The 15,480-nt window shown below is 42.0% G+C and overlaps 1 protein-coding gene across 1 annotated transcript; it reads left to right on the forward strand.

The window, feature by feature from the left end:
• Positions 1-1,791: 1,791 nt before the first annotated feature.
• Positions 1,792-3,700, forward strand: FRAT2 (FRAT regulator of WNT signaling pathway 2). The gene has a single exon (XM_033929893.1). The coding sequence runs from the start codon at positions 1,897-1,899 to the stop codon at positions 2,446-2,448; it is 552 nt and encodes a 183-aa protein (XP_033785784.1). The 5' UTR covers positions 1,792-1,896; the 3' UTR covers positions 2,449-3,700.
• The last annotated feature ends 11,780 nt before the right edge of the window (positions 3,701-15,480 follow it).

The raw sequence follows: 15,480 nt of genomic DNA on the forward strand, positions 1-15,480 counted from the left end.
GTTCCAGAGGATCACCCCTATAATAACAGAAACATCTATTGTCGATCCAGTATGGCTCCCTCCAGTGTGGGGCCAATTACCCACTGCAAGAACATTTCTCCCTACAAAGAAATCAAAATATTTCTACTTCTAGATGACAATGCAGCAAAGCTGTCCCAGTCAACATCTGACATATTCAACAGTTTATGGTGTTTAGAAACAGAAAAATGAAAGTAAATAAAAACTATATGACCTATGTACAGTATTCAGATACACATTTTGTCTCCACCACCTCCACTAGGAGGCTGTTCCACACATTCACCATCCTTTCCATAAAAAAGTACTTTCTGAGGTTACTTCTTAGTCTATCTCCTTTCAACTTCATCCTACGCCCCCTCATTGCAGATTTTCTTTTCAATTGAGACTCCCTAATGTGTATTTATGCCACATAGATATTTAAACGTCTCTTTCATATTGCCCCGCTCCCACCTTCCCTCCAAAGTATACATATTTAGATCATTAAGTCTGTCCCCATATGCTTTATGACGAAGGCTACCGACCATTTTACTGACTCCATTCTGTTTAAATATATTCTGTATATTCAGTGCCACTATCCATTAAAAAACACTATCCAGACAGTAAGCAGTGTTAATACTCATGGAAGCAATGACTGACATTAGCTCTACCAATAGTTGGCGATATTCAGCTGCTATGAGATTTAAATTTGGATAGCCTTTTTGCTGGCTAAATTTATCCATGACTATATGTAGAGTTAAGTGGAATGCCAACACTTCATTTGGGGCACTATCTGGATAATGTCAAGGCAGTCTATAAGAACATTCAGTAACACTATCCAGAAAGTGATGCTGAATCCCGACTAAAAGGGCACTTATTAGCCTAACAGATGTGGGATATAAATCCAAATACAATAACTAAAATATTGACCATTCAAATGGAAAATTGTGAAACTGTCCTTGCATCTTGGCATCTGCCATTACTATAAAGCCCCTCTACAAACTACCAGAGCCTGAAGTTCACTCATAACCATAAGTTAGAATCATTTTCCCCGATAGATTCCAAGAACCAGAGGTCAATTTTCCAATTTATTTGTGTTTATGGGGAAAAACCTTTCCTAAAAAACCACTCCAGGTTTTCAAATGAGCAAAAGTTTGCTTTCGTTTTTGTCTGGAAGTCAATTACTTCCTTTTGTTCATTCATGTCTGAAGCTTTTGCACTTTAAAATTTGAACTGAGTTGAAGGAAATCAGGATTAAAGGCGGCTTCTTTATGTTTACATAATTCGCTCCTGAGCACGGTTAACTGCGTTAGGAGGCATAGCTTTCAAATATTTTAAATGTCCATTGTTATACGGACCCCTGCCATTCTCCTTTCCCCATGTTTCTGTGGGAGACATTACAAAGACCTTGAGAAAAGACGGGAGCACTTTCCCTCCCCTCTTCCCCCAAACCAGGCAGTTGCTCTACAGGCACGCGGCTCCGCCCCCACCCCTTTAAACCACACTGACCTGACATCATCAACGTTCGTTTTCAAAGCATGGAGCAATGTACTTATACGTGGGAAGAGAGAAACAGTGGTTTTACTATTCCCATCGTATTCATCTGTAGAAAGGTATATTCTTACTACCGAGGAGCGAATATTTTACAAAGTGACTACAGTCAAAATCAGAACCTTGGCATGCGGTTTTGTGCGTTATAAACACGGGACCCCCAGCCAGTACTAGATAAGCACCCCCTCCTGCCTGCTGCAATGGTATCTTCCGAATGTAGGTACGTCATCCTTTGTTTACAAACCTAAAGGGAACGGCGGGGGCTAAGCTGACTCGCAGACGGCCAAGCTTGGAGTGGAGGCTGCTCCTCCCCTTCTCGGGCCGGTGCTGCCGCTTCTCGTCGAGCCGGCCATGCCCTGCCGCAAGGATGAGAGTTTCCTGCTGCTCGAGCAGTCAGTCACCGTGGGCTCTAAGGACGTGGACGCGCTGGTGGCCAGGATCGGGGAAGCCCTGCAGCTCAGCGCCCGGCGAACGCCGTCCAGCTGCAAATCTCACTCTCCGGCGGCGGCGGCGCCGCCACCGCAGCAGCAGCAGCAGCTCCGCGCCGCGCCCTATCCCCTCAGCACCCCTCGGGGACCTCTTGGGCGCCTGCAGCAGCAGCAATATCGGACACTGCCGCCGCCCACCGCGGACCAAGCGGCCAGCAAAAGTCGCAGCAAACAGCTGCCCGGCCGGGGCTGGCTGCGCGGCGCCAGGAAACAGCAACGGCAGCCGCCGGAGGAAGAGGACGACGACCCGCACCGGTTGCTGCAAGAGCTCATCCTCTCCGGCAACCTCATCAAGGAGGCCGTCCGGCGGCTGCAGATCGCCGCTTTCTCGGCGGCCGCCGTCAGCTCTTCTTCCTCTTACTCGAGCGGCGGCGGCAGCAGCGGGGGAGAGTCCGCCAAGATCCCGCAGCAGTAACCGCGAGGAGGAGCCGCCGAAGCCGCGGACCGACCACCGTGCAGGGGAAAGAGAGAGCGATGCCTTCAGTGGAGAGAAATCGTCAGTGGTGCAAGATCTGGCCGGCGATTGACGGTGATCAAAAAACCACCATGTACGTGCAATTTCAGAGACATTTGCCACCCGGTTTTTTTGTTTATTCTTTTATTAATTTTTTTCTAGAAGCTTTTATATATATATAAATGGGAATGTACACCATACTTGAAAGCTGTTATATATTTTTTTGGTTTTCTTTAACGTGTTTTGTACTATGGATGAATGGCTGGAAAAATAATGCAGACCAAAAAAAAAAAAAATAACATTCCCAGCCGGCTGGTGCTAGCCTATCTACAACAATTTGTGTGTTCATTGTAATGTGTTGTAAATGTTAAAAAAAAAATCACCCCAGGACGAACTGCGATGTCATGGCTTGTAATGAATGAGTTGGGGAATGTTTATATGAGGGGGGGAGGGGATCTTGTTTACAGTGTGCAGTGCTTTTTCCCTGTTTTGTTTGGGTTTTTTGGGGTTTGTTTGGGTAATGGATGAGAGCTCCTGGTCCCCTCCCCCACCTCAATGCCCCCAGCCCCCCCTTTCTCAGCGCCTCCCCCCTCCCCCCCCCAGCTGCACCATAACTGTATCGCAGCTTGTTTTGTTTTGACTGTATTGGTTTCGCCTTTGGCAAGAGCTGGGGAGTAACCTGAGGACGTGCGAGCTGCAGACTGGAGAGACTCGGATTGATGTGTTGTCGCATTTTCTCCTTCCAAGAACCCCTCGCCCCCTCCTGCATCTGTTAATTCTGAGAAATGGGGCTAGCTGCAACCATAATAGCAAATATAACTACCAGCACTCATTCACTAAGGTGCTCTTTCTGTTAGCAGAGACTGGAACGCTCCAAAATGTTTCACAATTTGCAATAAGCTCTGGGATTTTCCTTTTTTTGCCCTTGGTGTCGGACACCTTTTAAATGTGAATATCAAAAGGGGAGATTTGCTTGGACCGCACAGGTGTCGTTTGATGAAATAAAATCCCTTTGAGACATTGGTCTCTTTAAGAGGTGACTATATTTTTGTTTTAAACTCGATTGCCAAGTTCGTCCTGGTAAGGATGTGGCTTTTTGACTGATAACGCCTACACTTCGTACCGAAGTACCTTCACAATAATGTTCCTGAATGCCAGGATTTGCTGATATCGATTTGTCTGTATCCAATAAATGTGGATTTTTTTTTTCTTAGTATGGCTCTTGGTGTTTGTCTTCTTGGATAATTCAAATACTGTCCTAATGTGCTATTTTTTTTTTAGTTTACAGAGCCTGTAAAGCATGAACACTTTTCGGAAGCAGGCCTGATCTTGGGTGTTGTCAGGCTTGCTGAGGGTGTCCTTGTATGAAAGATGTAATGAAGTGGTATACTAGTTATGGGGAAATTTAATAGCCAGCCATATAATACACAGTACGAGTCTAAACAGTTCTGAGGGGATTAGGACATACTGTAAGTGCCAAAAGAATGTAGGTATGTCAAATGCTTTTGAGGCCTATTAGATATGTCACCAAAACACTGCAATCTGGATACCAGAAAATACAGTATCAGCCGTGGAGCCCCCTCCCCTCCCCCTAACATAACCTACAAACATGCATTTGCTTATTGTTCACACTATGACTCCATTAAGGTTATAGGCTGCAAGCTGTAATAGAAAACTGCTACCCTAGTGTGCTCCACAGAGTAACAGGCAGCTGATGAAGAAAGACCATTATGGTCCACCTACTCTGCCCAGCAAGGTGGCTAGAAGTTGTAGCTTCTGCTCTTGCCTGGTATTTTGTGACCTAGGTTGGCCATTATTGGAAATAAGACACTGGGTTTGATGGATCTTCAGTCTGTGTCAGAATGGGAACTGTTCTTACCTCCTCTGTGCCTTCGTTTAGGGATTGTAAATATCCCTTAGCTGCAAGTTACACCCCTCCTGTTTTTCACATTTCTGAGTTGGGTGAGTAGTCAGAATAATTTATGTGTTGATGGCAGTGCTCTGTTCTGTGACTATATACTACAGTATTTTGAAGGGTAACTAGGAGCAAAAAGGCCTTGCTAACAAACCTCAGAGGTTTTTGAATGCTGGGTCTCAATCTCGCGGCCTTGCCAGGTACTATTTTGAGGCCCTCAATATGTTTATCATAATCACAAAAGTAAAATAAAACAGTTTCTTGATCAAATGTCTCTTTAGCTATAAATGACAATATTATTATTAAGTCTTAGCCAAAAGGAAAGATTTATAAACTATAAAGAGTTTCACCTCATGCAAAATTGTCATTTCTTTAATAAGACATTAACTATTTGTTTTCTGAGGCCCTCCAAGTACCTAGAAATCCAAAATGTGGCCCTGCAAAGGGCTTGAGTTTGAGACTACTTGTCTAGAGCCAGAAACGAAAGTACTTAAACCTCTGAATAATAAAGGACTCTTTTAGATCGGGTTACTACTCAGTGCCCACTTATATCTTAATTTGAGAAAACAAAAACTCGTTCTTTCCTTTTTTACATTGTCTGAAAAACAACGTTCTCTTGAATGGGCTGTCGGTGGTGGTATAATGGCCCTTCTGTACCTCACAATAGGCACGTAACTGCTCCTATTGCACAGATACGAGGAAGCTCACAAAAAGAAAAGAGGGGTGGGGAATTTAGCACATCATCTCAGCAATGCTTGCAAATATGGTGTGACAATTCCTACAATTCCTGTGCTCTTTGTTTCAGCCAAGTTCTCAAAAAGACTGATGGGTTTCTCCCTTCTCTTTTGCGCTTTGTGACCCCCCTCCCCTCCCTCCCATCAGTACTAGATGATCTGGTTCTTCAAGGAGCCTCCCCGCACTTTAATTTCACTACTTCTGCACTCATTTGAAAACAATGATAACATTTGGGAGAGTTGAATGTACACCAACCATGGTCGTTACTATTCTTGCACACCGATTTCTTACATGCCACTTCCAGAAAACCTAAAAGGTGGGAAGACAGGTTAATAAACAAGTGGATTATCACGGCACTCACATCAATTATTACTAGACATTAGCCAAATTCACAAAAAAAAAGTGTCTTGGGGGTGGGGTGGGGGGTGTGATTCGGGTCACTGCCATATACTTCCAGCACAGTTCTCTGATGTAACCCTGTGTTTTCAGGTATTGCGTTTGTTTTCAGGTTTGCTGATTGTATCAATGAAAGGGCAGAGCTCTGTCCAGATTTTGTTTACGAATTATTTCTGCCTCCCTGTAATGTCACAGGTCACAGGTGGGAAAACAGCCCTTAAGTACTTTGCATGGCCATGTAATGTTTATGGCAGGTTTGCTCTGCTTTCCCCAAGGCAGCGATGGAGCTTTAAAAAAAAAAAAAAAACAACACCCCCGGAAAAGCGAGAAAAAAAAATGGCAGCGCCCTCTGGCGTTCATTTCATGGAAGTCCACCTTCCTTTGCCAGATAACCGCTGGGAGTTCCGTGGTTTTGACCTGCCAGAATAGGTAACGAGTCCGCATTTGCAGCCCTGACTCATTTCACTGACGAGTAATTTTCCGGACTGCATGATGGCAGGATCCAGGGAGTGGCAAAAGGAAAGTGGAGTCCTTTTTGTTCTCAGAAGTTTGGCAGTACATTTAATTATTTAATGCTTACACACCTATGTTTGTCTTCGGAAGACTCTGCTTGTAGGGTGCAAGAGCACAGAGAAAGGTTTGTTATGTGTGTTCAGGAATATACCTGCATGTGTCCTTCAGTTCATACCTATGAGTTAAAAAACACTAATGCCTCCATTCCTTTCTTTTTTTCTTCGGTGTATCTGAACTGCTCTATTTTTTTTTTTTAAAGACACTTCATTGTGGAAACTGAAGGCTGAAAATACATTGGCAGTTAGGTCATGTTAAAATTGTAGATTAATAAGTTCTGACATTCTTGCTTATTTTATGCAGCAACTCTATTAATGTGTTTATTTTTTTTAAGTGGACTAACCTCCACCTAAAGAGAGGGAACACTTATGGGAATATTTTTAGAAAACAATGTGGAGTTTGTTTCCAGTATATTATATTAAACGGAAATCTATGTGGGTGGGGGACACCTAGTGAATTCCAGCAAAAGGTTCAGGGCTGACACTGGAGGGAGGGGTGTGTGTACAACCAAGGCAATTGGCTTGGGGCCCCCAAACCATAGAGAGGCCCGAGTTTGCATAAAGCTAAAGAAGCCACAGCTTCTATCATTCCCAAATAAAGCTTACATCCGACCTAGAAGGGTTTGCAGCAGGCCCATCGGCACCTTCAGTGTGGCAAGAGGTGAACATGCCCCCTCCCTCTTTAGCCAGCACTTCCAATCTATCAGGTCTAGTATTGGCCATGGAGGTCTCATGCTTGCTATGGCCACATGATTAATATGTGTACTGCTTACAGAGCTGCCAATTTATCTAGTTTCAAAAGGGAGATTTCAGACCAGCCCTGGCTTCTGATGCATTATGGAACCTGCAGCATAGATTTTAATGGATAAGAAGCAGGGGCGATTGGTTTGTGAAATTCAAATTCAGGGCTGGCCTATAAGTCTCCCTGGACACTGGGTAACTTGGCAGATCTATGTTTGAATTATGCAGTACTCCATAGATATAGAATTATGTGGTTCAAATATTATCTGTTTGCATTGGCTCCTTTCATTGAAATAACTACGCTTTGAACTGAAAGGGCTCTATAGATACAGAGCTGAGAGCTCAACAGTTTAAACAGTGGATATTTTAAGTGGCTATGGCTATGGCTGATGTTAGAAACTGAAGTCAGACCAGATTAGAGGTGCAAGACCAGTAGGGTCGAGGAAGAGAGATTTAGAAGCAGGAACTCAAATTGGTTAAGGGTGAAGGAAGAACATGGACTGAGAGGTTTGGGGAAGAGGAAGCGGAAGAAGTTTGGGATTTGGGGTTGGACGTAAGAGAGCAGAGGTTGATGGGGAGAAAAACAAGGGTAGAACAGGGGCTTAGTGATTGGGGAAGAAAGCAAAGGCTCGGGTTGGGGAGTGGAGAACTGAAGATAAGAGTGGAGGGCATAGCAAGAAAGTGGGACTAAGAGAAAATGCAAACCTGGACCAAGTAGACATTTGGAGGGGGACTTGAGAACATGGTAACCATACCTTATTCCGAAAGAAACTGAATACTTCACTCTTCGACAATTAATTCTTCTAAGATCATCATAAGCACCTGACCTTTACTTAATTTGCCTAAGATTTATGTTTCTTGTCCCCCCTTCCGCTTCTTCCTCCCACCATAACCCATTTCCCTCCCTTTCCTCAAGTTCCCTTGAGCCTGTTTAGGTGTGCGCGACACACAAAGATTAGATTAGATTAGTATGAGCATAGTATATTAGATGGGCTAGAGCAGGGTTAGGCAATTCTGGTCCTCGAGAGCCGGAGCCAGGTCAGGTTTTCAGGATATCCACAATAAATATGCATGAGATAGATTTGCATCTCAAGGAGGCAGTGCATGCAAATCCATCTCATACATATTCATTGTAGATATCCTGAAAACCTGACCTGGCTCCGGCTCTCGCAGACCGGAATTGCCTACCCCTTGGCTAGAGGTCTGAAAGTGAGGGTGTGAAATGGAATGAGAGAGGGGGTTGAATGGTGAAAAATATGCATTGTGAATTTCCTAGTCTAAAGGAAGCAAGAGAGGGTAGAAACAGTTAAGGAAATGAAGAAAGGGGGTAATTTTGGGTGGGAGACAGAAGAATGGACTGGAGACCGAGGATGGGGGGGTGAGTAGAGAGGGTAGAAATGAAGGGAGGCTACAACTACCCCACACCTACACATAAAGCACATAGTGCCACTACAAGGGTGGTACAAAAGCGCAGGGTAGTTAAAGAGATCACTTGGCACAGCTAAAATCTGATACTGGGCCAGATTGACTTTTGGTCTGACCCAGTAGAAACATAGAAACATAGAAAGATGACGGCAGAAAAAGGGCCAAGGCCCATCAAGTCTGCCCATTCTATAGACCCTCCCCTTAAGATTAGCCAATGTTTTACCCTGACCCACGTAGGGATCCCACATGGGCGTCCCATTTATTCTTAAAATCTGGCACGCTGCTGGCCTCGATTACCTGTACTGGAAGCTTGTTCCATTGATCAATCACTCGCTCCGTGAAGAAATACTTCCTGGTGTCGCCGTGAAATTTTCCGCCCTTGAGTTTGAGCGGGTGCCCCCTTGTGGTTGAGGGGCCTCTGAGAAGGAAAATGTTATCTTCCACTTCTATACGTCCGGTGACGTATTTAAACGTCTCAATCATGTCTCCCCTCTCCCTGCGTTCCTCGAGAGTGTAGAGCTGCAAATTGTTTAGTCTTGCTTCGTACGAGAGACCTTTAAGCCCTGAGACCATTCTGGTGGCCATCCTTTGGACCGACTCGACCCTCTGCATGACTTTGCCCGTTGCCGTCTGAAAAAAAAAATGGTTGAGTTGGCTGCATTGGTTTCCGTGGATGCCGGGGGAGGGGGCAGTGTGGTTGTCATCATCGATGCCAGGTAGGAGCCCTTTGCCATAGGGGGGGGTGTTGCCGTTGCTGTGTGGAAAGGGTGGTGTAGGGAGAGAAAGGGGGCACATACTGATGGAATTGGTGTGCAGGGAAAGGGGGAAACCAAGGAGGAAGGATACTGGATGGATTTAGGTCAGAGGAAAAGAAAGGGGGCAGATGCTGATGGAATTGGTGTGCAGGAAAAGAAGGAAACCAAGGAGGAAGGATACTGGATGGATTTAGGCAAGAGGGAAAGAAAGGGGGCAGATGCTGATGTAAGTGGGGTTAGAGAGAGGTGATAGTGAAATGGCAGACCATGGGGGTGTGGGAGAGGGAAGGTAAGAAGAGGACAGGAGAGATATGCCAGACCATTGGAGGAGGGAATGGAAGATGCTAGACCAATGGGGTGAAGGGAAAGATGGAAGGGGAGGCATACAGTTTCTGGAAGTGGCATAGGACAGAGTGAAAGGGTAGTTGAAAAAAGGACAGATGGTCTGAATCGCAAGAAGTTATCTTTTTGACTCCCCAGCTATGATGCGTTTGTTTGCAAGTCACACAGTTATGCTATTCCAGCACTAGTATCAACTAGGATTCAATCTGAACCAGCTTACATCGGGTCCCCTGAAGCAGGGAACGAAACGGAGCCACGTTGGGACCCCCTCACTCCTGTTTAACAGCTAAGTGGATTTTTTCATCAAGTATGCAGTAGCGTTTGCATGATATTAACAACAAGATCAAACCAGTTATTTTGAACTTTTGAAACAGTTTGAACTTTTCAGCCTTTCCAGGTCGTGATCAAAAAATATTTTTATAGAATAACAATGACTGGAAGGTAAACTCTTTAACCAAGGGAGGTTTTGTAGCCTTCCTTTCAGAGTTTCACATCTCTGAGTAATTTTATACAATATTTCTTGATCACCCTTCAAAGGCTTGTCTATATTTACATGGTCAATTATATGTCTTTTGAAAGAAGGATGTAGGGCAGAAAGTGAAGGATAGAAAAAACAGCAAATGGATAAGGTGGTCCTGGAAATACAATTAAGAGCACAGACAGAAGGAAATACAACCAGAGACTGGGAAAAAGATGATTAGAAAATAAAATCACCTGAAAACAAAAGTAGAGAATATGATTTTATTTTCAGTTTAGAGATTGAAATGTGTCAGTTATGAGCATTTACATCTGCTGTCTATATTTTGCACTGTTCAGGAAGAAATTAATTTCTCTCTTTCTCTGATGTTCTACTGCATGTAGAGTCTGGCATCTTAAGAGTTTCATTTGTGTATATTAGTACTTTTAGTTTGTGGTCCTGTATTCGCATAGGGGTTATCTGTGTTCTGCATGTGTGACAAAAGCCAGGTGTTCTGGTAGGAATGAATGTTGAGAAGCATACAGCGTAGTTTAATTTTGTGGTTAACCATTATGTATTGTTAATAAGATTATATTGTATGGATATATGAAACATGAATGGAAGAAATGGTATTACAATTGGTACTATTACAAGGTGGGGTCAGGGGCGGAGCTTTTATTCCCCACCTATACCATTATTTTCTATTATCAGTACACCATCTGGTTTGCAGTGAAGACTTAAAAATCAACAGAACCAAAAAAAGAATGACAATTTTTTTTATTATCAAATGTAACTATACAAAAATTACATTTTATTTTCTGCACACATCATTTTATTGCTTAGTTTATAAAGTATTATAAAGCTGCATACATTTTTTTGTCTTTCATCTTACTGGCAGGTAAGAATTTCATTATGTAGAGAACCATTCTTCAATTACAGTGAACATTTTCTGGTCACTATAGCCATCAGGTCAAAGAAAATCTGACTGTTCACAGCAAGGAATTCTAAATACAGCTTTCAAAACACTAGAAATCTGCAGAGATGTGAACAAAAAAGTTTGCAAGCTGAAAAACAAAGCAATTCCTGCACTGTTCATGAAAGCCTCTTCAATGAAGGAATACAACCACTGGATGTATTCCACATCTAGTACAGTTTGCTGAGTTTTGCATTTCTGGATCCTGGTACATCCTCTCCTATACATTTGGGGTCCAATTAATGGGCATTAGAATTTAAATGTCAAACATTTAGGTGCTAAGTGCCAACTGAAGAGCTTATTTCCAAAACCCTTCAGCTCTATAAGGGTAATATCACACATAGTTGCCATTATAGAATACTAGCATAAGTCCACATTTTGGCACCTAACTCTAGGTGCGAGCAAGTTGCACTTGCAAATTGGAATATTCACAAATTCACATGCACAACTTTAGTCACGGTATATTTATATACAACTTGTAGTCTAAGTGGCTTACATTCAGGTACTCAAGTGTTTTTCCCTATCTGTCCTGGTAGGCTCACAATAAATTTAATGTACCTGGGACAATGGGGGATTAAGTGACTTGTCCAGAGTCACAAAGAACAGTGTGGGTTTGAACCCACAACCTCAGGGTGCTGAGGCTGTAGCTCTAAGCATTGTGCCACACACTTACATTAGGGGGTAAGTTTACAGAATAGGGGTGCAAGTCATTTACTTGTGAAGTTATAAAACTGGTGCCAATTAGTACTTAACTAAATTAGGTAATTGGTGCTAAACTGGCATTAAGTACATAAATGACCTTTGTGCAACCAATTGCACACCCAGTTTATGGTATTCTTTCTAGAATTTCAGGGTTGTAGTGCTAACAAATATTAATGATTATCCTGATGAACACAAAGTGATGCACATTGGGAAGAATAACCCAAATCATAGTTACCAGATGCTAAGGTCCACCTTGGGGGTCAGCACCCAAGAAAAAGATCTGGGTATCACTGTAGACAATACACTGAAGCCTTGTGGCCAAAAAAGCAAACAAGATGCTGGGAATTATTAGAAAAGAAATGATAATCAAAACTCAGAATGTTATAATGCCTCTGGTGCAATTTCATCTTGAGTACTGCATTCAATTCTGGTTACCTTATCTCAAAAACGATAAAGCAGAACTAGAAAAGGTTCAAAGAAGAGCAACCTTCTTTAAAAGTTATATACTCTAGGAGAGACATGATTTTTTCTGTTTCGGCCCCCCAAATCTGGAACTTACTTCCACTTAATTTAAGAGAAGAAAAACTATTGAACAAATTTAAAAGTCTCCTAAAGTCGCTTTTTAATAGATCAGTCTTACTATATTTTAGGGTAGGATGAGGAGGTTACTGAAATATGTGGGTATGTGTCTCCCATCCTATGTGTACTAAACCTATACCCGATTTTATTTTTTGTTTTATTTTTTTTAATAGTGTAATTTAAGTTGCCCTTTTCCCTAATGTTTTAATGTCAATTAGCAGTATGTGTGATATATGTGGATTTTATTATTTTATCTGATTTTTATCTGATGTAAATCACATTGAAATGAGATTTTGTGATCTAATCAAAGAATTTATTAAACTTGAAACTCCTCTGGTATGAGGAAAGGCTAAAGAGGTTAGGGCTCTTCAGCTTGGAAAAGAGACAGCTGAGGGGAGATATAATTGAAGTCTACAAAATCCTGGAGTGGTGTAGAACGGGTACGAGGGGATTGATTTTTTTACTCCATCAAAAATTACAAAGACTAAGGGACACTCGTATGAAGTTACAGGGAAAACTTTTAAACCAATAAGAGGAAATATTTTTTTCACTCGGAGAAGAGTTAAGTTCTGGAATGAATTGCTAGAGGATGTGGTAAGAGCAGTTAACATAGCTGGTTTTAAAAAAGGTTAGATCCTGGAGAAAAAGTCCATGGTCTGCTTGCCCTGGATCAGTAGCATCAAATGTTGCTACTATTTGGGTTTTTGCCAGGTACTTGTGACCTGGATTGGCCATCGTAAATATGGGATACTAGGCTAGATGGACCATTGGTCTGACCAGTAAGGCTGTTCTTATGTTCTTATGTCACTGGATGCCTTTCCTCCTTCTCTTGAACCATTCAGTACACATTATTAATTTATTAGTACATATTAGTTAACTAAATATTTTCTTACACTAGAAAAAGAAAAGTACATACTTTTATGGCTATGCTAACATTTAAAAGTTATGCTGCTTTCAGCAAAATTATTTTTGTTTTTAGCACATGGCAGTCACACAAAAATAAAATAAAACCTGCTTTGATGTCACCATGAAATGGAAAACATGGTGTCAGGTCAAAAGCGCGCCGGGACAAAGGCGTGAGCAGACAATTGAGCGCAGCGTAGAGGCGCGCGTTGAAGAAAATTACTGTTTTTAGGGCTCTGATGGGGGGGCGTGGGGGGGAACCCCCCACTTTACTTAATACAGATCGCGCTGCATTGTGGGGGGTTTGGGGGGTTGTAACCCCCACATTTTACTGAAAACTTTACTTTTTCCCTGTTTTTAGGGAAAAAGTTAAGTTTACAGTAAAATGTGGGAGGTTACAACCCCCCCAAACCCCCCACAACGCCGGCGCGATTTGTATTAAGTAAACTGGGGGTGCTCCCCAACAAAACCCCCCGTCAGAGCCCCTACAAACAGTAATTTTCTTCGGCGCGCGCCTCCGTCTTGCGCTCAGTTGTCGGCGTGTGCCTTTGTCTTCTGCGTTGTTGTCTATGAACCGGAAAACATTCACAATAGGTCTTTTTTTTTCCCGCAGAGACAGAGCAGATATGTCTTTTCTGAATAAGGCGCAATGTGTTCTAAATCAAAGCAGATTCAAGGAAATTAAATCTACAAAGTAAGGAAAATCACTGGAAGTAAGAACTTTGCTAAAACCCCAGAAATGACATGTGGTAATAGCCTCTACTTATTTGTGATCCTAAAAAGTTTGACTGTTAGCTTATTAACATATAGAACATTTTATATACAAACAGCTGCTTCATAAGTTAATACAATTTTTTTAATCAACTATTAAATAAGACATTCATCATGATCCTCTCTACTAATATCACACATCTGGCCTAGGCTGAATTTGATGTGTATGGAAGGTTTGGAGGTCAGAGGTATTAAAGGGTTCTTTTTGTTTTTGCTTTTTTTACAAAAATAGTCTTGGTCGATCTATCCCTAAGACAGGAATGGGAAGCTTATCATCAAAGCTCAGAAGCTGCTCTAAATACAGTAGCCGCGATTGTTCAAAGTGAATGTGACCCACAGGTTGTTGGATAATCAAGATAATACAGAATAAGTGGATAAGGAAGTACATGAATGCATGTTTCAAAAGAAGTAGTAGTAAAATAGAGTTTAAAACTAGGGCCTGATTCTATAAGTGGTGCTTACTGCTAAGAGCCTACATTGGTGCTGATTTATCATTAAAAGTCAATTAAAAAAAATTTTTTCAGGTAGGTGCCTAACTCAGTATACTGAGGCCTACCCATGCCTATCCAAAAAGTGGGCATGGTTAGGGGGTGGAGTTTGGGCATGGAATGAGTTAGGGTGCTGGTAGTTTAGGACAAGCAAACCCTGGGCTAATATACCGGTGCCTAAGTTACAGATGCCTAGCGGTGCCTTAGATGCGATTCTGTAAATGGCACCTAACTTTGGAATAGCAGGCGGTAGGTACCGTTTTCCTAGGCACTGTTTATAGATTCAGGCCCAAGAAATCTTATCTAGCACTGCTGCCTTTCAACTAAGCATGATGCTGGAAAAAAAAAAGAAAAAGAAAAAAACTTGCATGCATCTCAACATTGCAGCAATATCACCGAGGTACAGTGGACTCTTAACTGAACTCAAGCAACTAGAACTCTCAAGCAACCAGCAAAAAAAAAAAAAAAAAAAAAGTCAAAGAAATATTGCAATACTTTAAATAAAAATGATAATAAAATCAATTTCTGACAGAAATTTAACTGTAAACTTGGCATACCACACCTGAGTATGCCCACGCTTTGCCTACCACATGTCTGGTAGTTTGTCTGGGATAGTTTATGGTATGGCATAGTATGGGGTATAGTATTAGTTAGGCCTATTTTTAATAGAAACTTTCACGCAACCAGAAACATTTATCCAGCATCTATCAGCCCCCATGGGTGCTGGTTATCAGATAATACAGATCATCAGATAAGCAAGACTACTACAAAAATCATTATTCCTATGCATTAGTGTAAGTTTTGTTTAAGTTTCAAGAAGATTAGCATATTTTGATTCAAAACCAGGCCACTTTGCAGTTCAGAGGTAGACGGCAAAAGTTCTTGAACAGCAGGACACAAAATTGAATAACAGCATTCCTAATCATGCCTAAGAAACGAGTTCATGTTTTAGGTGACTTTCTGATCAGAAAAAATAAATAAATCCATGCTTTATGGCCATGTCGCTCATATCTATCCATCTGTCTGTGACCCTCATCTGCTTTAGTCGGTAGTAGGGATGCATCAAATATTCGTACTCAATTTGATTCGGCCCCAAATATATTATCTGTATTCGTCCAAATAATGATTTAAATTCAGATATGAATAATCCTCACGTGTATTTCAGTAGCACATTAGATTTCTGATTTTGCATTGCTGCTTTTATTATTTATGTTAAAACTCAATGCCTATTACTGGTATCCA

The sequence above is a fragment of the Geotrypetes seraphini genome, chromosome 2 (assembly GCF_902459505.1).
Source record: "Geotrypetes seraphini chromosome 2, aGeoSer1.1, whole genome shotgun sequence".
Taxonomy (NCBI): Eukaryota; Metazoa; Chordata; class Amphibia; order Gymnophiona; family Dermophiidae; genus Geotrypetes; species Geotrypetes seraphini.